General features: G+C 43.0%; 1 protein-coding gene across 1 annotated transcript in view; it reads right to left on the bottom strand.

Annotated features, from left to right (window-relative positions):
• GARS1 (glycyl-tRNA synthetase 1) overlaps positions 1–10,757 on the bottom strand; it is a 42,676-nt gene extending 31,919 nt beyond the window's left edge. The window contains exon 1 of the mRNA XM_058527707.1: positions 10,521–10,757. Coding sequence (XP_058383690.1) covers positions 10,521–10,742 — 222 coding nt within the window. The 5' untranslated portion in view covers positions 10,743–10,757. The remainder of the gene's footprint in view (positions 1–10,520) is intronic.
• Between the last annotated feature and the right edge of the window lie 15,482 nt (positions 10,758–26,239).

Genomic DNA, 26,239 nt, shown 5'->3' with positions numbered 1-26,239 from the left:
ACAAACAACTATGCTCTAAGGGCGATTATTACTAGTGTGCTTTTTTCTTTCTTTTAGGGCAGGAGACAGGTAGAAAAGGAGAGAAGAGCATTGATAAAAGTAGGAAAGAGCAAGATTTGTACTAGGAACACAGAGGAACCAATAAACAGACCACTCTCTCTTTGAATCTCTCCTCTCTCACTTACAAAAAATGACTGTCTTCGTTTTCCACTTACTTCTCTGACCAATTCTTTTCAATCACTCCTAACTCATCTTCTTCTACCCTTTTCTTAACTGTTAGAATTTTTTCCTTGGTAATTTCTCTAAATTACTTTGTTCACTTCCAACAACCTACCACCTGTCCACTGATTCCTACACTTGCAGTGATGTTGTGAAAAAGGTAATCTGGAAAAGCAAACAAACAAAACACTACCTACATGGTCTGGGTACTTCAAGCTGAGAAAGTAAAGCTGTCAAATTGATAGAGCCCTTGAGTGCCCCACAGAAGCAACTGCTCTCTGGAGGAGTAAACCTTCCACACAGGCCTTTTAGGATTTTCACAGATTAAAGTCACCAAAATAATAACCACTCAAGTCAAAATTTAAAAACCTATGAGGAAATAAGCCACCGTAAGTGAGACTCAGCAGAAAGGACAAATAATAGAATTAGATCCTCCAAAAGTATCAGAATGACCAAATACACTTTTTAAATGCTTAAGATATTTTAAAAAAATAAAAGGAGAAATGAAAAACATGAGCAAAGAAAGAGACTATCAAAAACAATTAGGGTGGGCCGGCCCTGTGGCTTAGCGGTTAAGTGCGCACGCTCCGCTGCTGGCGGCCGGGGTTCGGATCCCGGGCGCACACCGACGCACTGCTTCCCCAGCCGTGCTGAGGCCGTGTCCCACATACAGCAACTAGAAGGATGTGCAGCTATGACATACAACTATCTACTGGGGCTTTGGGGGAAAAAATAAATAAATAAAATTAAAACAAAATTAAAAAAAAACAATCAGGGAACTTGAAAAAGAACCACATAGATCATCTGGAAAGGAATCACTGAAATTAAAAACTCACTGGACATGTTAAATAGTTGATCAGACACAGCTGAAAAGAGAATTAGTGACCTAGAAGACATACCTAAAGAAACTATCCATGGATAATCCATTGAATGTAGGAGAGACAAATAGTTAAAAATATAAATGAGGTAATGAGACAGAGAAGAGAATGAGAGTCTGATATTCACCTAACCTGAATTCCAGAAGAAAAGAATAAAGAAAAATTATAAAAGTTATATTTGAAAAGCTAATGGCTACTAATTTTTCTATAATTGCTCAAAGATACAAGTTCTCAGATTTAGGAAACATCGTGAAATCCAAACAACATACAAAACAAAAATCCACACCTAGACAAGCTGTATAAAACATAGTGCTTAAGAGGGGTTAAAGACCTGGGTTTCAATCCCTGATCAGCTAACTGTGAAATCTTGAGCAAGCTGAAACCTCTTTGAGCTTCAGTTGCCTCAACTATAAAATCAGGATGACAATACTCACCGCATTGGATTGTTACAAGGAGTAAACAAAACCATTTAAGCAGAATATTTTCAACAGTACCTAACACACAGCAGACATACAAAAAAAGATAGCTGTTATTATGCTATAAAACACCTCAATTAGCGGTAGCCAAGTTATATCTCAGATACTTCAAACCCAACTTGTTTAGAACTGAATTATTTTTCTCTGCCCCAAATTGTTTCTTCTCCTGCATACTGCTCTCCATTTGTTAATGGCAGCAATATTTATCATTTCCCAAACAAGAAACATCAAGTTATCCTTCTTTATCTCCAACATCTGGTCAATTTCACTTAGAATTTCAACTCTAATCTCTCCCTTTCGCCCCTCATAAAGAGACTACTACAACAGACTACCAGCTTGTCTCGCATCCAAAGGCGTCTACGCTAAGATTACACCGGGCCCCAATCAGTCTAATTCATGTCATTTCTCTTCCACTGTTATAAGCGTTCTTTTCACAAGCACACAGCCTCCCTAATTTGGTGACTGTTCCTACCCCCATGCCTTCAATGTTTATCCTCTTACCCAAAAGTGCTTCCCTTCACTTAAGGAACTTCTTCCACATCCTTTACGAAGCGTTTCCCTAATATTCCAACCTCACAATAGCTCCTTGAGGACATTTCTCCCTTTGAAGCTGTCTCAACTAGAGGCTGGGTTTTCTCCTTTATCCCTTTGATCCTCAGGGGTTGGAAATGGGACAGATGTCCTCCTTACCCTCCTCTGTACTTTCAAACTGATTCCTCTTTTCTCCTTCTAAAACCCCAGCTCCTTTGAAGGACCTGTCATCACCCTTGCCCCTTGCTGTTGATATTTTCCAAGCTCCCACTTACTTCTCCTCATTCAACGACAGACTCCCTCTCCTGCAATTCACACTACTCTTGAATGTCCCAGTCAGGAGGTGAAAAAACTGTTTATAATTATCTGAACCTAGAGTCTAACTCTGCTTACATATAATCAGAAGTATTTTCCCAGTTTTAACATACACTGAATTTTCCAGGAACCTACCCAGGAAAATATAATTTAAAGGAAGACTATATATTGTTTTCTTTAGAATTCTACAAAAAGTTATTATTTGAAACCAACAAACAAAAACCATGTGACCAATGGCAATGCTGCTGTGGTATCTGAGCAATCAACACAACATCCCTTTATCAATGAGCATTTACAGCACCTGCATTCACAGTAAATCTATGTACAGGTATAAGCATCTGCTTCCTTCAACATAACTTCCAGTGGAGTCATACCCCAAAATTTACATATTGAAACACACATCATTTTATTATAAACTACTTTTTATTTCTTTGTATTACATTTACAGCATTATGTGTACACATAGTTTTTCTTTAATTAGATTTAGTAGATATTTTGTATGGACTTCAGTACAGGATAGTAATGGGGAATTCCAAAATATCTGGTGTAAAAGATGACACTGGGTCTGAAAGTTCAGAGCCACTGAATTAGCTACGCCTCTTATTCCCTTATCATATAGAAATGTCTGGTCTGTTATTATACTAGCAGTTTTTATTCTATTATCCCAACCTCTCTAGCTAAAGTAACATTCTCAGTCACCTTCTAACTTTATTTTAGCTTCTTCATTACCCTTACAATACCTGAAATCACCCTATCAATGCATTGGCTTATTTATGTACATGCATTTTATCTGTCCCTGTCTTAAGTCAGGAATTTTGGCATGTCAGTTCTGGCACTCAGATATTTGTTGAATGATCTCACAACCTAAACCTAGCACAGTGCCAAGCACTTGGTATTCAGTATCTACCTGCTTATTCTTTACTCTTTCAGTGGTTCTTTTCCCTTCCTTTACCTATCAGAACACCTAGCTCATAAATGTCACTAACAGTGCTTTTTCACGGGGATAAGAACCCTGTGAAAGTCTTTGTTCTGAAAAGAGGCTGGCAAGTAGCAGTTCTTTTTGAAAGTCTGAAAGAAGTAGGCAAGTAGCTCTTCTAAATATCTACCCGTGTGTCAAGTACTGGCATTCCCACATGTCACTTACTTTTTCTTTTAGAACTTCTCAAAGCACTGACAACAAGACCACAAGTAAAGGTAAAGATAGGAAGAATTTAAAATCAATTTCCCTGAATCACTTTTTTTCTTTTAAAGTTCAGGCAAAGAATTAGGCACACATACATTGAAGGAGAGCTAGCTATCACACAGAAGCAGTGTGAGAGCAAGGATTCCTGGTTGTTAGCGTCGTTGAGTCAATTCCAACTCCTAGCAACCCTGTGCACAGCGGAGCGGAACCGTGCCCAGCCCTTTTGCATCATCCTCTCACCTTCCGGCACTAGATCAAACAATGCTCCGCTTCTATTCACAGGGTTTTCATGGCCAATTTTTCGGAAGTGGGTAGCCAGTTCCTTCTTCCTGGTCTGTCCTAGTCTGGAAGCTCTGCTGAAACCTGTCTACCATGGGTGACCCTGCTGGTATTTGAAACACCAGTGGCATAGCTTTCAGCATCACAGCAACATGCAGCCACCACAGTATGACAAGCAATAGACAGGTGGTATGGTTCCCTAACCAGGAAATGAACCGGGCTGCAGCAGTGAGATCACCAAATCTTAACCACTAGATCACCAGGGCTGGCTGAGGATTCCTACACTGAGTTAATCATCTCTAAAATGCATGAAGAAAGGAAATAATCATGTTTATTCTGAATAATGGAATAATTAAAATCATGATTTGTAATGATCCAATCTTGAAAACAAAAGAATTGGAAGTGATCTAAACATGGATGAAAGTACTTAAGGATTCCTAATTTCCAATTATTTTTCTTCTTTCTTCACCATCCAACTATATTTTGGGGTGTGGGTATGTGTATTAAAAGAAACTGATGTGAAACATCACCAATATCTCTAAATTACTCTTAAGAAATATCAACTAGAAGCTTAGTTCCTGAATATATTCTTACCATAAAGACATATATTCGAACTAAGAGCCTGTGATTATAAAGCAACGTAGTTATTAGACGAGAAATCATTCCAAGGGAGCTTCTTCATGGATCCTTCATACAGATCATGGTGCATACTCAGTTGGCCAAAAAAGAACAAGACGACATTTCCTCACCTTTATAAGGTGTTTGGCTTTACACACACAGGGCTGGAGGGTTCTTGTTAAGATGAGCTCATGTCAGATTTCCAAGTGTTTTATAGCTGTTGACAAAACTTCATAAACTTTCCATTTGCCCTTTGTGGATTAAACAAGAGCTTTAGCGGGCACTCTCAGTTCAGAAAATTAAAGCAGAGGAAAATCCAGGGCTCTTCACCCTAAGTCTTCTTATTACTGCTAAGATCTAGGTTTTATCTGTGTTCTCCCAATTACAGTAAAAGAAAATTTGAAATACTAAAACACAAGTAATGTTATTCACACACCTATTCCTATATTAGCAATTTAGACAATAAATCATCATTTAAAGACCTCCCAGGAAATCATTAAAAAGGCTCTTCTATCATCCTTTCTTACCAAATCCAGAAGACATCAATCCTCTTGTAAAGGTTCAAAATGTCATCAAATCGGCAATCACAAGAAAATATGTGAGCTCCATGCCAGCACTGGTTTCGTAAAACTAGCATTCCAATAAGCCACAATCATTTTGGAATAATACCTAACATTTTACTAAGCGCTTACTAAGTACTGTGGGCAGCGTTCTCAGCACTTTTCATGAACTAACTCATTTTTTTTAATGAATTTATTATTTATTGTTAGGAGCTACCCCCTGCCTAAATTGAGCGGTTTAATAGGCTCAATAGGCTAATAGGCTGATTTTCTGTTTTTTTTTTTATTTTTTTATTTTATTGAGATCATAATAGTTTATAACATTGTGAAATTTCAGTTGTACATCATTATTTGTCAGTCACCCTATATATGTGCCCCTTTACCCTTTATGCCCACCAACCCCCAACCCCCTTCCTCTCTGGTAACCACTAATCTGTTCTCTTTGTTCATGTGTGAACTAACTCATTTTAATGTTGCTAACTCCATTCCCATACTACAGATGAAGAAGTTTGACTACAGAAAGGTTAAAAAATTTGCTGAACATCACCAGCCAGTAGACAGTGGAGTCAGATCCAAACTTTGGAAATATAACTTCAGAGCCTACGCTTTTAATTACCAGGCGCATTAACACAAAAATAGGCGGCGGTATAAAGAAAGCCCGTCCAGCAATTCTTCAAAAACCTCTCCTATCTTGACAATTTTCACTACAGGTTAACATAAATCCTTCTTGGTCATTTTTCTCCGTACTAGTTACTTTGTTAGAGCATCAAGCTACATCTACCTCAATCATTTCAAAGTGGCCTCAAGTCCAGACAATGATACTAAAAATACCTAAGCAAATCTCTACACCAGTGCCTCCCTAAACCTCCAGATCAAGTGAAAGTCATCTCAGCAGGTCTGTTTGCACTAAGAGGCCTTAAGACATATACTTCTTCAGCTACTAAATCTCACAGTGTTTAGACAAAGCCAGGGCAGGGGGGCAATTCTCGACAGAAGAGTGTGATCAACATAGTTAAATGCTGAAGACAGATAAAATGCTGATACAGAAAAGCACCCTTTAGACTACTAGGCAAGGGCAGTGGTGGAGGCCAAGGGCAGAGAGCAGAGGACAGAAGAATGAATGGGAAATGAGAAAGCGGAGACCATGAGAAATATATAGGGGAAAACCCTGGGCTGTAAAGGGAAAAACAGGCTAAGGGAATGGGAACTTCTGGGGAGCTGCATTCCAGATAACAGCCCAAATCTGTCTTCATATAAATGAGATACTTCTGTTCCCCTAAGGCAACAGTTATACAACTTTTTGGTCTCAGAATCCCTTTATACTGTTAAAACTAACTGAGGACCCCAAAAAGTTTTTGTTATTGTGGGTTATTTCTATCAATTTTTACTGTATTAGAAATTAAAACGCAAATTTTAAAATATTAATTCATTTAAAATAATAATAAAAGCTCAATATGTGCTAACATGCATAAAATTAACATTTTGTGAAAATAACTATTTTCCAAAATAAGACAAAAAGTAGTGAGAAGAATGACAGTTTTATAATTTTGCAGATGTCTTAATTTCTAGCTTAACAGCAGACAGCTAGATTTACGTATCTGCCTCTCTTGCAATATGGGATTTTGGGTGAAGTATGCGAAGAAAATCATACATAGTTAGAAAAGGGAGGGAATTTTAAAAGCCTTTTCAAATAATCATAGATATTCTTCTTTGATACTATACCAAAACTCAAGAACAAGTGGTAGTTTCTTAAAGGTTTTTTTTTCAGGGCAAGATTCATCCTAAGCTAACATCTGTTGCAATCTTCCTCCTTTTTTCTTCTTTCTTCCCACCCAAAGACCCAGTACAAAGTTGTGCAGAGTTGTAAGTTCTTCTGGTTCTTCTATGTGAGCCTCCACCACAGCATGGCTACTGACAGACAGTGGTGTGGTTCCACGGCTGGGAACCGAACCCAAGCTGCCAAAGCAGAGCTCACAAACTTGAACCATTAGGCCATCAGGGCTGGCTCTTAAAGGTTATTTCTTAAAGGTTAGAAGCAATGTGGAATTGGAAACTACACCAATGAACTTTCTGTACTCTGTTACATTAAATCCATTCATGTATCTTAGACTCAGAATGGATCTTTTAACAATACCTGATTTCATAGTATCATGCATCGGTCATTTGGAAAATACTGGTTAACAGAGTTATGTAGATCTTCCAAATAGTGACCCATTTACTATACAGTATCAAAAAAACCCACATTTGTTAAGATCACCACTCATCACATCAAAAGCTTGATTTTATTACGGGCCACAAATACTATCAGTTGTTTTCTCTAAATGACAGGCTCACTTCACTCATTTTCCAGAAAATGAATGCCCAATACCTAAGGCTGCATAACAATACTTTGTCACACATTTTACAAACAGTGTTCCATGAAAAGAAGCAGACAGTTCAGCCTGCAACTCAATCATATGAGTGTTTTTCCTGAGACAATCATATTTCATATGCTTTATGCATACTTCCCATTCGTCACACAGAATATTAAAAAGATATATGAACAAAGGTCTGGAGTTAATAAAATTAATAATTTTTACTGCTCCATCAAGGATACTCCAAAGCAAAACTGACTTTTTTTTTAACTGTTAGAGTGTGACAGAGAATATAATGTTTGGGTCTGGTGCCCCTCACTTGATTAGTGCTAACAGCAGTTTTACCCACCACTGCTTTGGCACGGTCAGCACAAATGTCAACATAGTGAAAAACGAAAATAACGTCTTAATTTCATTATGAAAATGGCTTTGACCTTGGGGACTTCCAAGGGTTTGCAGACCACACTTTGAGAACGACTGCCCTAGAGCAATGGTTCCCAAACAAGACACTCCAGGACAGAGTTTTCACCAAAACATGGTAAAAGGTGGAGGGGGGGCGTGTATAGATCTTTTTTCAAAGCCAAACCTACTAAATATAAAAGACTGCTCTTTATTCTGGGTATGATCTGCCTTTCTTTGGTATTAAAATATCCCTTCTTTTATAAAAAGAAAGGGGAAATCAGACGGTAGTTTGATGATTGTACTGTTTTTTTTAATGTCATTACTTGGCAAAATAAAGGCTGGCCACCCTACACTAATTCCCAATTTTTTAAAAACTCAATTGTCCTAGGGTGCTCTTCATCAAACAATTAATGCAGTCACCTAGATGCTCTGACGCCTTCCTACAAGTTCCATAACTAATTCTCCAGAAAATAACTGGAAAGAATATGCCGTGCCAAAATACATTTCAGTCAATCAACAAACCAAACCTTTAAAAAATAACAGCGTCCAGGTAGCCTAGTAGATTAGCAAATTTATATGAAACATGTTTACACGAAACACATGCCACTAACAAGACCAATTGTTAAGCACCTTAAAAATCTCTCCAGGGGCAGGCCCTGGGGCACAGCAGTTAAGTGCGCACGCTCCACTTCAGAGGCCTGGGGTTCCCAGGTTCGGAACCCCCAGTGCGAACCGACCCGCCGCTTGTCAAGCCATGCTGGGGCAGCGTCCCATATGCAGTGGAGGAAGATGGGCATGGATGTTAGCCCAGGGCCAGTCTTCCTAAGCAAAAAGAGGAGGATTGGCAACAGATGTTAGCTCAGGGCAGATCTTCCTCACAAAAAATAAATAAATAAATAAATAAAAAATCCCATGCCAAGGATGTCTTCAATTGTACAAACTCCACAACAAAAATATGTAAAACGGATAGATGTGACAGTGTGTCTCACTTCCTCACAAGCAAAAACAGAGGTTTAACTAGATAATCTTTAAAGTCCCTTCCAGCTGAGACTGGAATCAGTGTGATTCAAAGTTCCAGAGTTAACTGATGCATGTGTGGTCCTAGAAAATTAGAAAAAGAACGCAAACTAACTTACATATTCAGAAAAATACCTTAAAGTACCAAAAAAGTTAACAACCAAGCCAACATAAACAATATACAAAATAGTACTCGCACCAGAAGATTATTCCACAATTCAAGTTTACTTCTGTTAACTAGTTCCACAGTCTCACTACAGATAGATAATCTGCACTGCAGTTCCAGGCTAACGTGGCAGAGGGAGGGGTTTGGGTGTGTGTTTTTCCAAATTAGATGTATTCTGCCTTCTACAGAGAGGAATACGAAAAAAAAATTGAGAGTTACAGAAAAGACAAAGGAACCACACCTAATTTTATTTGGGAAGGGTGGGTGGAGGAAGACGCATACACAGCGTTCTGATACCAACAATAAAAAAGAAAAAATTAAGCCCATAGTGAAATGTCACAATAAAACACTATTGAATCAGTTAGACTCAAACTAGAGAGAAGTAGACATTGCAAAGTAGCAGAATTTGCTGAATTTGCGGCAGCTCTGCCCCAATGAATTATTTCCGAGAGAGGGTTCCACCCTCCCTAGCTAAGGCAAGTTATTGCATCAGGCGCCCGTGCAGGAGAAACCCGTTCGGGGTTTACTACTAGGTCACGGATCCCCGGGGTCCTATTCCAAGCTTTGGGCTCCAGCTGACTGGGCTCCAGTGAGAATCCATTTGAAATCACCTTTTTCCTGTCCTCTCCAAATTCTGATATCCATGCTGTGCCCCAAGAAAAGGAGGCCCGTATTAAATCACCAAGCCCTCCAGCCCATGCAACCTCCCTCCTTTCCGCAAAAGCAAATTGCCAAATGTTCCATACGAAGGAAGGATGACTTCACCGAGTAACTCAGCAACATGTACAGTTTCCCAGGTTTACCATCTGAAAGCTCACTCATTCCAAATGGCCCTTTCGGAACCCAGAAAAGATGATATGAGCAAAGGACGATGAACTCACATCATTAGGGGAAAAAAATTCAACACCTCCCCACACCCACGTTTCAACTATTTTTATTTCCTCAGCCGATCATTCAGCTAACTAAGCACTGAATGGAGGAAGACCTCAAGGAGCAAACACTATTCAAAGCATCCTGAAGACTAAAAAAGAGAGTCTGGCTGTATGAAGAGCGAACCGGCAGCTTCGGCTCATAACTGACCGGGAACCTCGCCACCCACGGTGTACAAAGAACAGAGCTGAAAGTGGAAAACTGAAGCTGAGGTCACTGAGCGAGGACAAGAGGAGACCCACAGGGTCAGAAATCCCAGCTCCATCGGAGACAGAAGAGGCGCGGGCAGTAACAAGGAATGGGAAAGGAGAGCAGAGCGCGAGGGGAGGGACGCAGGATGTCGAAGGGGATCGGAGGAGTCACCTAAGGAGAGGGGAGCACGGGGTCCACGGGAGGAAGGTGGCCGGCGCACGCGGGAACGGGGGTCCAAAGTGGGGGAGGCGAGGAAGATGCCAGGAAACCAAGGGCTTCCAGGGGATGAAGGAGAAGGGTAACCGGCGAGGTGCAGGTGCCCGGGGAGGAGAGGGAGTGACCTGGAGGGGACCAGAGGAGGAGGGCCGGGAGCTGAGAGGAGGGCGCGAAATGCCGGTACCTGCTGGCGCACGGCTAGCCTGAGAGGAGCCAGCACCTCCTCAGCGCCGGCGCCGTCCATGCTGCTCCGGGAGGCGGCGGCGGGGAAGGAGGTCGGGGCGCGCGCGGGCGTGCTGAGGGGCCGGCGGGGCGGGGGCGAAGGCCGGGCCGGGAGCCGGGGCGGCAGCGACAGCAGCAGAGCGGCGCGGGCGGCTCTAAGCAGCGCCGGGCGCGGAGAGGGCATGAGCCGGCGGCCCGGGGCGGTGCGGAGGGGGCGGCGGCGGAAGCGGCGCGCGCGGCCCGGCCGGGAGCATGATGAAATCGCCGCGTAAACGCCGCGGCGCGCGCGCAGCCGCACATTCCCCACCCCGCGGCGCGGCGCCGCGTCGTCGCCAGCAGATTCGACACGAAACCCCGGGACGTCCGGGCATCCCTCGGAGTTCGGAGAAGGCTTCCTCCACCGTGGGCGCCGGAGAGGGCTAGGTGGTCTCAAGTACCCCCCTGCAAACGGATTTGCACAAAGAGGCGTCAGGCCACTCCACTAGGGTGGACATTCAAGGACGCAGCTCCACCCGAGGCATGCAGACCGAGACGCACAAGGACCTTCAAAGGCATAGGCTTCTACACCGGCACTGACTCTCGGGCTGACCCAAGGGAAGACACACTTCTGTTTCTGTTCTCTGGCCCGTGAGCCTTAAAGGGTCATAAAACGTCAAATCAGTTAGGGACTTAGATTCACTCTTGCTCGAGCTCAAATGTTCGTTCCTCAGATGAGGAAACAGGTCAAGAGAGGTTAATGATTTGCCCAACTTCCTGGTTCCATGCCTTGTCAATGTCAAGAAAAAAGCTGGGGAAGGGAGAAGTGAGGTGCTTTATGGAGAAGGTCAATACTGAGCAGCCCTTGCAGGGCGAGCAGGATTTGAACCAGAGACGAGGCAAGACAAGAGGCAAAGAGAAGTGGAGGAAAGGGGAAGTGGAGATGAGAATCCAGGTGTGCGGGATTCCCTCTGTGTAACCTTGCCTCAGCTGACTCGCCTCTTGAGGTTAGGCCCCAGCTGAGGACCATCCAGGGATAGCTTCCTCCTTCCCTCGTGCCCCAAGGGTGGATTGGCTGGAAAAGCTAGATTCCCTTTCCAGAGAGGGAGTAGAAAAATAAAGAATGTGTTGGTTGTAGAAATAGCATTGTGCACACCCACCAAGGTGCCTAAAATGAAAATAATGGAAAATGCCAAGTGATGCTCTGGGACTCTCCCACACTGCTGCGAGGAGTGTCAACTGGTGCAGCCACTTTGGAGGACTGTTAGACAGTATCTACCCAACCATACACACCTTCCCTGAGACCAACAATTCCACCCCAGGAGTGTGCGAGAGTAGACAGGCTCATCAGGACGAAGTTGCCTTTCGCAGTAGTGTGGAAGTCCGTGTCACTTCTCTTCCTGTTTCAATTCGTGATTCTAAAGAAGTACTCACGGTTTAGCATTAGCGGGGCAGGTGCAGAAGAACCTTCTGCAACATTAAATAATTTGTATTTTTAAAACTTTTTATTTGAAGATCTGATATTTATTAATCATAATTTTTATTTTAGCAGGTAATTTTGAATTTATCTTAATATTTTTAAGTTAAATTATTGAATTTTTGTTTTTTGTTTTGAGGAAGATTGACCCTGTGCTCACATCTGTTGCCAATCTTCCTCTTTTTCATTTCCCCAAAGCCCCAGTACATAGTTGTGTAGCATAGCTGTAGAGTTGTAGCTCTTCTATGAGGGACGCCACCTCTGCATGGATGAGCAGTGAGTAGGTCCACGCCCGGGGTCCGAACCGCAGAACCCTGGGCCACCAAAGGGGAACGCAGAAACTTAACCGCCATGCCACTGGGCCGGCCCCTATCTTAATATTTTTAAATATGAAAAACCATTTTAATTTTTACATGTACTCTCATTTACATTTTTATTAAAACATTCAAATTCTGTATACTTTAAATACAATTCTATATATTTTTTAATTCTTTAGATCAGTAATGTCTCATCCGTGTTCATGTGAGGACAGTCCTATCCCTAATGTCCCAGTCCATTCTTTCCCCCCACCATTTCGTCCTCCCCACTGCGCCTCAGTGATTATCTCTAAAAGGCAAAGCTGTGCATGTTGCTCCTCTGCTCAGGAAACTCCAATAGGTCCAAATGGCCCTTAGCAGAATTTCCTAAGTGGTTTTCCTTAGAAACATCTTCAAGACAAGGATAATAGCTTATATTTGTTGAGGGCTTACTATGTGCCAGTTAGTGTTCTAAGTTATCTCATGTGATTTATTCACCAATCCAATGAGATAGGCTCCATAATAATTCCCATTTTACAGATTCAGGATTCAAGGCATAATACATTAACTTGTCCACAGTCACACAACTGCTAAGTGAGTGGAGGACCAGAGTATGAGCTGGGGGCAGACGTGGTTTTACCATGTAGCTAATGAGGCTAATGTGGATGCAAATAATCAATAACCAATCTATAGATAAGAAAGATAAGATGAGATTTATTTGAGCCATGATGGGGACTAGCCCGGAAGTGCAGTCTCCACCAGGGAAGAAAGCACTCCAGAGAAGCATGGTTTATAGCATGATTACATACCGTTTCAGAACAAAGAACATACATCAAGCATGACAGCAATACATTTTTTTCAAAGTCTTAAGGAGATATTTTGCTGCAGTTTTGCATGTATGGGTCAACTTGACCCTGGTTTTGTTACCGGACCAAAGTGAGTCCGCTCCTTGGCAAGTTAATCAAACTGCACCAGAAGTAGTGTCACACAAAGCTGAATTTTATTTATAGCATGCAGCAAACAAAATGGAGACCATGGGGAATAATCTCACAAAGCTATGGCTCTCTGAGCATGGGGAGTGGGTGCCTTTTATTTGGGGTAGGGGATGAATATGCACAGAGGAAGCTTTGTCTTGGGGCATGCATAGATCTCCCTTCTTACACGCAGCACCTTCTGCACACATCTCCTTCTGCCCACTGCCCATCTCCACTGCCCACCTTTTGCACATGTCTCCCTCTGCACATGGCACCCCATCGCCAGCTTGGATCTTCCTGGTTTGGCTCGGTTCTGTGGTTTGCCATCTGACAACGTTCTGTCTCAATGTGTCACCTTAGTTCCTATAAGCAAGCATAACTTCAAAACAAAGTGCTAGGTATGGAAAGTTGTTTTAAGGACATCCCAACTACTTTGGCGAACTATTAACTGCTAATGGGAATTTTGTTTTTTAAGCAACTCTTTAAGTAACTCTTTAAGCAACTCGGGGCAGTTAGCTGGTACAGTTTCTGGGAAGGAAAGCTTATCTTCAAAGGAGTACTGGTGTTGACGTCAGAGGAAGGGAGGCATTCATCCCTGTCTTCAAAGAGTGCATTCCTTGCTTTGGGATAGTGTGTAAAACCAATGTACAATGCATGTTTGACAGGCCATAAATTAGGCTACTCTGGAAAAAACAAGTTCAGGCCAAATCAGGTGTAAACCAAAATGGCTTGCCCACATACCTCAATATGTGAAAATTTTCTTATTATTTTCATTACTAATGAAGGTTTAAGTGAGCTTCAGGACCCCTCATTTCGATGGGCTCTTTCAAGGCCCTGCAAGAGGCCCTAGCATTGTACACATATGGTCATATGTTTTTCTTTCTTTCTTTATTAAAGTTCTTTATTTGAGGAAATAAAATTTGCATTCACTGAAATGCACAGATCTTAAGTGTACGGTTCAATGGGTTTTGACAAAGGAGTACCCTCTTATAACCCATACCCCAATCAAGATAAAGATAAAGAACACCCCACCAAGTTCCCTCCTGTCTCTTCCTGGTTATCCCACCCCCCACAACCAGGCAACCACTATTCTGATTTCTTTCCTCTTAGATTAGTTTCTTCTCTTCTAGACCATGGTATAAATGGAATAATATAGTATGTACTCTGTGTCTGACTTCTTTCGTTGAGCATAATGTCTGTGAGATTAATCCATGTTGTTTGATGTATAAGTAATCCATTCTTTCTATTGCTTAGCATTATCCCATTGTATGAATATGCCATAACTTGTTAATCTACTCACTAATTGATGAATATTTGAGTTGTTTCCTGTTCTGGGCTATTATGAATAAAGCTGCTGTAAATATTCCTATACATCTTTTTTTGTGGACATATGTTTTCATTTCCCTTGAGTAAATACCTAGGAGGGAATTGCTGGATCAAAAGGTAGATGTATATTTAGTTTTATTAGAAATTGCCACAGCTTTTTCCAATGTGGTTATACCATTTGCAACATATGAGATTCTAGTTGCTGCACACCCTTGTCAACATTTGAGGTTGCCAGTCTTTCAGATTTTAGCTATTCCAGTGGATGTAGTGGTATCTCATTGTGGTTTGTTTGTTTTTTGTGAGGAAGATCGGCCCTGAGCTAACATCCATGTCCATCTTCCTCCACTTTATATGGGACGTCGCCACAGCATGGCTTGACGAGCAGTGCGTCGGTGCGCGCCCAGGATCGGAACCTGCGAACCCCGGGCCGCCAAACAGAGCGCGCACACTTAACCACTTGCGCCACCGGGCCGGCCCCGTCATTATGGTTTTAAATTGCCTTTTGCTGGATGACTAATGGTGTTGCATGTGCTTTCGTGGCATTACTGGCCATTTGTAAAACTTTTGTGAAGTGTGCGTTCAACTTTTTGGTTCATTTTTCGGTTCATTTTTCATTGGGTTCTTCACTTTTAATATTGAGTTGTAGGAGTTTTACAAATTCTGGATACAAGTGCTTTGCCAGATATATGTTTCATGAATATTTTCTTCCAGTCTGTGGCTTGCTCATTCACTTTGTTAATCATTATTTTTGATAAGCAGAAAGTTTTTATTTTGATGAAGTCTAATTTATCAATTGATTTCTTCTGGGTCCTAAAAAATCTTTGCCTACACTCAGATCACAAAGATATCCTCCCACATTTTTGTGTTTGGTCTGTGATCCATCCTGAATTAATATTTGTGTACAGTTTGAAGTCAAAGTTCATATTTTTCCCACATAGATATCCAGTTGCTCCAGTACTATTCGTTGAAAAGAAGAAAGGCTTACGATAAATTACTGATTTCACCATTGATCAAGTATGGTGCTTTTGTTGAAAATAAATTGACTATGTAAGTGTGGGTCTATTTCTGTGATCCCTATTCTGTCCCACTGATCTGTGTGTCTATCAGTCTTTCTGCCAGTATCCCACTTCCTTGATTACTACTGCTTTATAGTAAGTCTTAAAGTCACGTAACGTACATTTTCCACCTTTTCTTCTTTTTCAAAATTGTTTTTGCCTATTTTAGGTCCTTTCCATTTCCACATAAATTTTAGAATTGACTTGTCAATTAAAAAAAAATACCTGTTGGGATTGTGAGTCTATAGAACAATTTGGGGAGAATTCATAGCTTAACAACACAGGCCTTGGATGTCTTTCGTTAAATTTATTCCTAAGTATTTTATTCTTTGACTCTGAGGGTTTTTTTTGTTTTCTTTTTTTTTACCACACACCTGTGCCCAACTGACTCTGAGTTTTATTTTGTTTTTGTTTTTATTTTGTTTTATTTATTTTTATTTTATTTTTTTCCCAATGGTTTGTTTCTAATGTATATAATTGATTTAGTATAGTGATCGTGAGTCCTGAGAGTTTCACTTATTAATTTTAGTAGTTGGTTTTTGTTGTTGTTGTAGATTCCTTGGGATTTTCTACCTTAATAATCATGTCATTTGTATAGAGAATATTTTACTTTCACCTTTTTAATCTTTATGTTTTTTTTTACTTGCCTAGTTGTGTAGTCTAGGTCATCTTGCACAATACTGAAAAGAAGTGGTGAGAATGAACATCTTGCCTTGTTCCTGATCTTAGAGGGAAAGTGTTCACTGTTTCTCCATTGAGTATCATGTTAGATGTAGAATTTTTAGCAGATGCTTTTATCATGTTAAGGAAGTTCCTGCCTATGCCTAATTTGCTTAAAGATTTTGTCATGAATGGGTGTTGAACTTTGTAAAAATGCTCTGTATGCATCTATTAAGATTACCATAGGGTTTTTCTCCTTTATTCTCTCAATGTGGTGAATTAAATTGTTGGATTTTCAAATGTGATGTCAACCTTGCGTTGCTGGGACAAACCCCACTTGGTTTTATCCTTCTTATATTTTGTTGTATTTATTTGCTGATATTTTGATAAGGATTTTTGCCTCTATGTTCATGAGCAATATTAGCCTATAATTTTCTTTTCTCGCAATATCTTTGTAAGATCTTGGTATCAAGGTTAGGCTGGCTTTATAAAATGAGTTGGAAGAGTTTCTTTCTCCTCCATTTCCTGAAATACCAATCTTTGTAGGATTGGTATTATTTCTTCCATAACTGTTTAATAGAATTCACCTGTGAGTTTGTGACTAGGTCCTTTCATAGAAACAGAACTATCCATGCTTTCTATGTCATCTTTTGTCACTTTTGGTAAGTTTTGTTTTTCAAGGAATCTGGCCATTTTATATAAGTTATCAAACTTATTGGCATAAAGTTGTTCATAACATTCCAATATTATCCTTTAAATATATGTAAGATCTGGAGTAAAATCTCCTCTTTCATTCCTGATACCAGTAATTGGTTTTTTTCTCTTCCTCTTTTTTCTTGATCAGTCTTGCTAAACATTTATCAAGTTATCAGTTTTTTCAAACATCCAACTTTTGGCTTTGTTAATATTCCCTATTGTTTTGTCCATTTTCTATTCCATTGATTTCTACTTTTATCTTTATAATTTTTTCTTTTTCCTTAATTTGGAGTTAGGTTGCTCTTCTTTTTCTAGCTTCTCAAGGTAGAAACTTAGATAATTTACTGTAAGCCTTTCTTCTTTTCTAAAACAGACATTTAAAACTATAGATTTGCTGCTAAGTTCTGCTTTAGTTGAATCCCAACATTTTGGGTACATTATGTTTTCATTTAGTTCAAAATACTTTCTAATTTCCCCTATGATTTCTTCCTTGACCTATTAGTTATCTAGAAGAGTGTTGTTTAATTTTCAAATATTTGGGGCTTTTAAACTTATCCTGTTATTTTTATTATTGCTTTCTAGTTTAATTCCCATGTGGTCTGAGAAAAACTTTTGAAATTTATTGACTCATTTTATGACCCAACATATGGCATATCTTGGTGAATGTTCCATATGTACTCAAAAAGAAGGTGCATTATGCAGTTGTGGTGTGTAGTGTTTTATAAGTGTCAGTTAGACAAGGTGGTTGATAGCGTTGTTCAGATCTTCTATATGATTACTAATGTTTTGTCTAGTTGTTCTATCAATAACTGAGAGAGGATGTTAAAATCTCTATGATTGTGAATTTGTCAATTTCTCCCTTTAGTTCTGTCCCATTTGCTTCATGTATTTTGAATTTATTAGTCATATACACATTTATAATTGTTACATCTTCCTGATGAATGACATTTTTATTATTATGAAATGATCTTCTTCATCTCTAAATATCTTCTGTTCATTTCCATTGCTAAAATCCATGTTCAAGCATCATCATTTTTTCACAGAGATAATAGCTACCTAACTGATCTCCAGCTTCTATCCCCCCATGTATTCTCTGCTGAACAGCTAGAGAATTTTTTTTCTCAAAAAAAAAGTTTTGCCTCAACTTCCAGCCTCCCTTAGCAAAGATTTGTTTCAGCCTCTGTCCTCCAAAAACAAAGAGGCAAGGTCCCTTGAAACCTGAGTGATAATGTCAATGGCTGAGGCAGGATAACTTATTATAACATTAATTTCTGTTGTGATTTTGCTGGTGTGGAAGCATCAGGAAGAAAGAGAAATGCTTTCCTTCCCTTCCACCCTTGATTCCCAGGGCATAGTTAGGAGAAGATTTTATCTTCTAAAACTGATAAATTAGGGGTTGAGGGGGAAGATGCCCACTCAGGGGCTTAGAAAGTGAGAAGCAGAAGTGGCTGCAGAGGCAGGATTTTGTCTGAGACAAGCAATGGAGGTCTGTGGATCCTTGAAGAAATGGAGACCAGCAACTGTTCTCAAACACTGTCTTGGCCACAATGCCAGGGTCTCAGTGAGGAAGGGTCATGTGGTCCCCTAGGGAGGCTGGATCTGAGGGCTGGGACTCCTAGCCTTTGGCAAGATTCCCGTGTTCCAAGTTGGCCACACAAGTGACCGTACTGTTGGCCTTCAAGGGACCTCAGGATTTGAACAGTGAATGTCACAGCAGTGAGGTAGTGTCCTCCCTGAATCTTCTGTGCTGCATAAAAGCCCTGGCACCAGTCACATAGTCATTCAATAAACATTTACCAAACACCTACTATGTGTCAGGCATTGTTGTAGGCACTGCAGGGACAGCAATCAACAAAACAGACAAACTTCCTGTTCACAAGGAGCTTACATTCTTTGGGACAAGACTGGTAATATAAAAATAAGCTAATTAATACATAGTTTCGGATAGTGATAAAGACTTGAAAATAATAGGACAGAGAAATTTGATAGAGTGTGGATGAGGGTGGTCTTTAGATAGGTGGTCAGGCCTCTCTGAGGAGGCAACATTTGACCTAGACATGAAGATAGCAAGAAATCAGCCATGAGATCTGGGGTAATAGCATGTGCAAAGGTCCTGAGATACGAACCTGCTTAGCCTATGTAAAGAACAATAAGAAAACCCACATGCCTGGAATGTTGTGAGTGAAGAGGACAGAAGAATGAAATAATATCAGAGAGGTAAACAGAGTTCTGATCATAGGCTGTGGTAAAAATTTTTACATTTATTTTCAGTGCAATGGGAAGTCACTGAGGCATTTTAAGTCAGAGAGTGAATGGTCTGATGTCTGTTTTAAGATGATCATTCTGCCTGTGTGTGGAGATTGGGCTGGAATGAAACAAGAGTAGAGGTGGGGAGACCAGTTAAGAGGTTATTATAGCTACCCGTTAGATTGCCTGGATCAGAGTGGGAAGAGTGGAGATCCTGAGAGGGGTAGGATTTAGGAACTATTTTCAAGGTAAAGCAAATCAGACATGCTGAAGGATTAGTCGTTTTGGAGAGTCAGGAAAAGAAAATAATAAAGATTGACTCGTAGATATTGTGAGCCTGAGCAAATGGGTAGATTGTGGTGTCATTTCCTGATATGCAGAAAACTGAGCGAGGAGCAGGATCCCTGCCTCAGAGGGAAGGGATCCAAAAAAACATAGGATACAGATTAGACCTGAGGAAGAACATGGCGACGGAGGGCAGGAGAAGGAGATGGAGGAAGTGAGAGGCAGACGCTGCGTGAAGTTAAGGGACTTCCCTCCTGTCGGCGTCTGTTGCTCTGTGAAGGAGGAGGTAAAGTCATTGGTGAATGTGAGGGGGAAGGTTGCAGGGCTGTAATGTTGAGGAGGGCCTGGAGAAGGTTTGGAAAAGCCCGTGTGAAGAACGGCTGAGCAAATCCACATTGGAGAAATGTGGAAAGGAGTCAGGTCACGCTGGAGGCCCAGCCGAGGGCGGAGACTGTTGTGGGTTGAATTGTGTCCCCCGAAAAGGCGTGTTGAAATCCTAATCCCCGGTACCTCTAGATGAAATTAGCGAGTTCTGGGTTTACCCAGAGCATCTTTTGTTCAAACGAGTCTTGTCCATCCTCACCACCTGCACTAGGTGACTCCCACCAGAGCTGAAGTGGTCAGAATGCCAGGGAGTTGTCTCCTGCGTTGGCTGGGTCCCCAAGATGCAGACACCAAGACAGGATTAAGTGTGCAAGGATTTTCTTAGGGGAAACACCTGTGTGAAAGGAAATAGGGAGGAAGCCAGGGAGGCCAGGAGAACCACCGGACCACGATGCTAGTCTGACCCCGAGTGAAAGAGAGAGGGAGCGACAACTGGGTGAAGCAGCCTAGCCTGCCACATAGTCTAAGGAAGGTTCAGCAAAGCCACTGGGGAGTTCTGGCACCAAAGCTGGCAACATAAGAGTCCCCTGTCCTCACAGGAACCACCCACCTTAGGATGTCAGCTGCACTCAGTCATTGCAGGGAGCAGCCTGTGGGGGGCAGGCTTCGGCACAAGCTGTCACTGATTTCAAAGAGCAGTGGCTGGGGCCCCAGGATCCATGACGCCCCCTGTAGTAGCAGGGCAGTGAAGTATATTCTTATGGTGCCACCATCAGATCAACATCTAACCCAGGTTTGGACTTAGTTTTTCCTTGTCCTGTCTGGATCCTTTGAGTTCTGGCCAAAGGAACATCACGGAATTTGCTGTCCACCACTTTCCAGCCTGGCCTAGAAGAACTCCCATGTTCCATCCACCATGCACTTCCTTTTTCTGTGGACACGAGCAAAAAGTAAATTTCCATTGCGTTTGAGCCATGATACCTTCTGGTCTCTGTGTTAGAGCAGGAAGCTTGCCCTAACTACCCTACCACCACTGGCCACATATGAGAACAATAGGAAGGGCATCTGGGACACAGGAGAAGGAGGGAGAGGGTAAAAAGAGAGTTTGATTTACAAAAGTTCTGTTTATATTTGCCTTTTTAGGAGTATGGGGTTAGGCAAAGCTGGGATCCTCACACAGGCTGATGGGGCATTATCCAGAGTGAGTGGACTGTCTGGTGGTCCTGGGACTCTTGTCTGGGTCAGTATCTGTCCAGCTTTCTGATACCGCTACGTGAAGTAAGGTACTCACCCCTTCTCCTTTGCCTCCTCCCTCTCCTGCTGTTTGTCCTCCAAGCTAAGGTGTGCGTAGATGCAGGAGCCCCACCTGGTTTTCTTCCAGCCCCCACCTTCAGGATCCTAAGGGTGCATCCCAGACTTAGTGCGGGAGGGAGATGGCACATGTCTAGTCCCAGCTCCTCCTCAACTCTCTGGGTGGTCTTAAGCAAGGCCTTTCCCCTCTCAGGCCTCAGTTTCCCCCTATGAACAATGAGGGGGTCTGGACCCGCTGACCTCTGGCCCCTTCCTGCTCTTACTCTGAGTTTGTGAACTTGTGATTTAGGGAAACAGAATCCCTAAGAAATGGAAGGAGAGCAGGTTTCCCTCTGTCCAGCAGAGGGGAGCAGCTCCCCACAAACCAGCACAGAGGCAGAGAGGGCTGTGACAGGCATGGGCAGGCCCTGCCTTCCAGGGCCTTCGTGCAGGAAGTAGCCTCTGAGCCAGAGTTCCAAGCACAGGAGGCCCTGGGCCAGAGGGTGGGCACAGAGAAGCCCCGCAAGCCCCTCTGAGCCTTTACCTAAGGCCCCCCGGCCCCCACCACCTCTCCTGCAGAGAAAGGGTGGGTCAGTCAGTAAACAGCGGTGCGGCTCTGGCTTTGCCAGTGGTGGGAAGGAGGAAGCTTATGCAAGCTGGGAAGACAAGATACTCGAAAACAGACAGGTAAATCAAAGGCTCACCAAAGGTGGGCGTTACTCCCAGGTTGACAAGTCCCCAGCGGGAAGGGACCTCAGACTCCTGGTTAGGGTTTGAATTGTGTCCCCCTCACCTCAGAATGGGACTTTATTTGGAAATACTATCTTTGCAGATGTAAGTACTGTAATTAAGTTGAGTTTGTAATGGAGAAGGTGGAACCTTTAATCCAATATGACTGGTGTCCTTATGTGAAGAGGGAAATCTGGACACAGCCATGCGAAGATGGAGGCAGAGACTAGAGTTGTGCTGCCGGAAGCTGAGTAACACCTGGGGCTGGAAGGACCCTCTCCTAGAGGCTTCAGAGAGAGCAGGGCCCTGCCAACACTTTGATCTTGGACTTCCAGCCTCCAGAGCTGGGAGACAATACATTTCTGTTGTTTAAGCCACCCACTTTGGGGCACTTTGTTATGGCAGCTCTAGCTGCCATTCCGCTCCCACCTTCCTGGCAGGGTTTGCATGGACTCAACCCCACCTCTGCCGCAGGCTTTGTTCCAATTGCTCAGGGTTTGTTGCTGCTGGTGGTTTTAGTCTTGAATTTGCGTGCCTTTGGCTGGACAGCACCTGCTCATGCCTTCCTGCCTCCTGTGGGTGTTTGAGCTGTGGTCTCTGCTCCACACTTTCCTGGGGAGCTGGGAGGAGGAACCCCTCAGCATCCTCCCAAACTCCTCTCAGAATAGACTGTTTCATTCCCTCCCTGGGCTTCCTGTCCACACAGGGTAGCTCTGACCCAGAGAAAGTTCTTTATATTGGACAAAAATCTGCTTCCCTGCAGCTCCAGCCCACCAGTCCTTGCTCTGTGCCAGAGGGCCACACAGAGCCCTCTGCTCCCTCTGCCTTCGGACGTTTGCATGCAGGAGTCTTATCCCCTAAAAAATTGCCTATCCCCAGGTCCCTCAGAGCTTCCTCACCGGTATGTTTCCTGATGGTCACTTACCTGGACAAGCTCCATTTGTTAAACTCCCCCTTGTAGTTAGGGACCAAGACTGGACATGATACACCTGGGGTATGTTCTAACAAGAGTCAAGAGCATCACCTCCCTAGTTCTGAACTCAGTACCTTTGATTATGCAGCCTGAGACCATCTGAAAAACTGTGACCATTGTGACTCCAGGAGAGGGATGAAAGGTGACAGGTTCTTCGGCCACCGGGAACACTTCCATGGGTACAGGGGTGTGATGAGGGCATGATAAACTGCCTACTGGAGGAAGGAGTGGTATCCATCCAGGTGCTCAAGCCAGAATTCTTGATTCTGAACTTGACGTCTTTCTCTCCTTTACCCACCAAGTGCAGTTCTTGCCTATTTTATTTATCTCCAAGCCTCTGTAAAATCTGTTTCTCCTTTCCCCACTGCCTCCATCATTCCCTTATCTGGATTCCTGCAACAAGTTTCCTGTCTTCAGACTGGTTCCCTGCAATCCTTTCTCCTTGCTACATTAGTGTGAGCTTCCCCATTTGGAAATGGGATCATGTGACACACACACACATAAAACCTACCCACGACTCCCCAGATCCTTCAGGATAAAGTCCAGTCTCCTTGTGGCGATCTCTCAGCCTCACTCTAGCCAACCCCCCTCACACTCTATGATCAGCCTCTCTAACCTACAGGAAGTGTGGCCTCTGCACACACTCGTGCCTCTACCTGGAACGTTTTCTTTCATCTCCACCACCCCTTCTCCCCCATCGCACCCCTAATCTCAGTCCCTCCCACCTGGCTTATGCCTTATACGGGGGAGGGTTCTTGGAGACAAACAAGATCCCATTCAGGCTAGCCCAAGTGACAGGTCATCTATTGCAGGGACAGCAGGGAGGCCCCCAGAGTCAATGGGAGTCTGAACTCTGGCCAAGAAGCAGAGAGCGGTGTATTAGTTAGGAATTGCATTTGGTTGCAAGTAACAGAGACATGAAAAACAGAGGCCTAACAACGCAGTGCTCTATTTCTCTCTCCTCTAGAAAGAAGCGCAAAGTCGAGAAGTCCAGTGTGGGGACAAGGCTTAAGGATATTAGCCCTGAGTTCTTTGAGCTTCTCTCGGCTTTTCCCTCAAGGCTGGTTCAAGATGGCTGAGGAAGTGCCAAACACTAGGCTAACTTCTCAGGCAGGGAGGATGAGGAAGAAAGAATAGGACATGGACCAGCATAGCTGCCTCTCTCCTCAGAAGCCCTCCCAGAAGCCCCACTTGACAACTTCTGCCCACATCTCACTGACCAGAACTGGGTCATGCAGTGTGATGGTTAATTTTGTGTGTCACCTTGCCTAGGCCATGGTATTCAGATATTTGGTCAAACATGTCTAGATGTTGCTGTGAAGGAATTTTTTAGATGAGATTAACATTTAAATCAGTAGACTTGGAGTAAAGTAAACCTCCATAATGTGGGTGGGCCTCATCCAATCAGTTGAAGGCCTTAAGAAAAAGACTGAGGTCTCGGAGGATTTGGTCCCCAGGCTATGGTTTGGAAGCTCTTGTCTTAGGGTAGCAGCAGACAAGGAGGTAGGATAGCGCAGGAGGGGAGAAAAACTGAGAACTAAGGGGATACTGGAAAAATAGGAGCCGTTTAAATCTTCTAGGGACAAAAAGAAAGAAATTCTTTGATGTTATTCAACAGTTGACCTGCCTGTGAGAAAAGGGTGAAAATGTCTATGTGGCTGGAAAGGTGTCTCGGCCATCTCAGAGCTGGCCCGGCATCCATCCTGCAGGATTCTGCACGTCCTGCTGGCCAGATGCCAAAATGCAATCAGCTTAATGTTATTAGTTCCTCCTGAAGACAGCAGGTGGATAAATCGCTCTCTCAGTGCCATGGCAACCAGATTACATTCTCCTGTAACAAGAGGACCAGCGAGCACACCCCTGCAGGGACTGATCCATTAGTGTACACTGAGCTCCTTTCAAGGCCAGGCCCTGTGCCAAGTGCTCGGAATACAAAGATGTGTAAACCCAAGTGCCTGCTTGAAAAGAGGCCACAGGCGGGAGGAGGAGACAAGAGTGCAAAGGCAACAGTGTAAGAAGTGACCCAAGGACAGAACACACCCAGTGCTTCGGGAGTGGCTCCTCCTCGCTGGGATCAAGGAGCTGACCTGCTGGGCCTCTCTGCAGAGCTGAGCTCGAGCTGAATTTTGCAGAATTGGTCAGAGTTGGTCAAGAGGATGAGCTGGGGAAGCTTGAGAGCTGTGGCACCTTCGGGGAAGGGCAAGTCTGGCTGGAGCCCGGGGCTCTCCAAGGTGCTGGAGATGGACAGGGAGAGGCACATGGGAGCTAACCCAGAGCCCTCTGCTGACACTGCTCTCCCTGGGTCCCCACAACCTAGTGCCCAATCCAGGGGCTATTTCCCAGACCATTTTTTACCCCCTCCCTTCTCTTCAAACGTCCTCTCCTCATATCAGGATGATCGTGAGAGCTGATACCACTGTCTCCTGATGTTTCTGCTGCCGTCTGGCTGCTCTTTCTCCCCCTTCTGATTTACTCGCTCGCTTCCTTAAGTTCTAACCTTCTTCTCAGGCTGTGCTGCCTCTAGGTAGATTAGGAATTAGAAACCTCCCCATTTCTCATTTCCATCTCCATTTCTCTTCGCATATTGGTCTCAGTTTCTCCTACCACAAGATAAGCCTCCTACACGTGTCTGGGAATGTGGCTGCAAGAACCCCAGCGTAGCGATCTCCATGGAAAGATGTTTTCCCCATATCGATCTATCAATCCTGGGAAAGGATTCTGATTGACATTGGTTGGGTCATGTGCCTGCCCCGGGGCCCATCACTATTACTAGATTGATGGAGGAATATGATTTATCATGAAGGAAATGAGGTTCCACACACTATTGGCCCCATTAAAGTCACATGAAGTGAGAGAAGATTCCCAAAGGCAGGTGTGTCAGTCAGGGTCCCGATCAGGAGATGGGAACTACACAATGGTAACAGGGAGTGTGAAATACAAATAATTACTAACTGATAACAGAGGGTTAACCACTAAGGGGTAAAGAGAACTCTATAGGATACAGAAACAGATGAATGATTAACCAAAATGTGGTATCTACATACCATGTAATATCATTCCACCACAAAAAGGAAGGAAATCCTGACACATGCAACAACGTGGATGAACCTTGAAAAAAGTATGTTAAGTAAAATAAAAAAGACACAAGAGGACAAATATTATACGATTCCAGTTGTATGAGGTACCTGGAAAAGGCAAATTCATGGAGACAGAAAGCAGAATAGAGGTTACCAGGGGTTGGAGGAGGGGGGAGTGGGAGTTACTGTTTAATGGGTATGGAGTTTCAGTTTGGGTGATGGAAAATTCTGGAAATAGATAGTGGTAATAGTTACCCAACATTGTGAATGTACTTAATGCCACTGAATTGTACACT

Source organism: Diceros bicornis, chromosome 3 (genome assembly GCF_020826845.1).
Source record: "Diceros bicornis minor isolate mBicDic1 chromosome 3, mDicBic1.mat.cur, whole genome shotgun sequence".
NCBI lineage: Eukaryota > Metazoa > Chordata > Mammalia > Perissodactyla > Rhinocerotidae > Diceros > Diceros bicornis.
The sequence above is the reverse complement of the archived record's forward strand: the minus strand, read 5'-3'. Positions and strand labels throughout refer to the sequence as shown.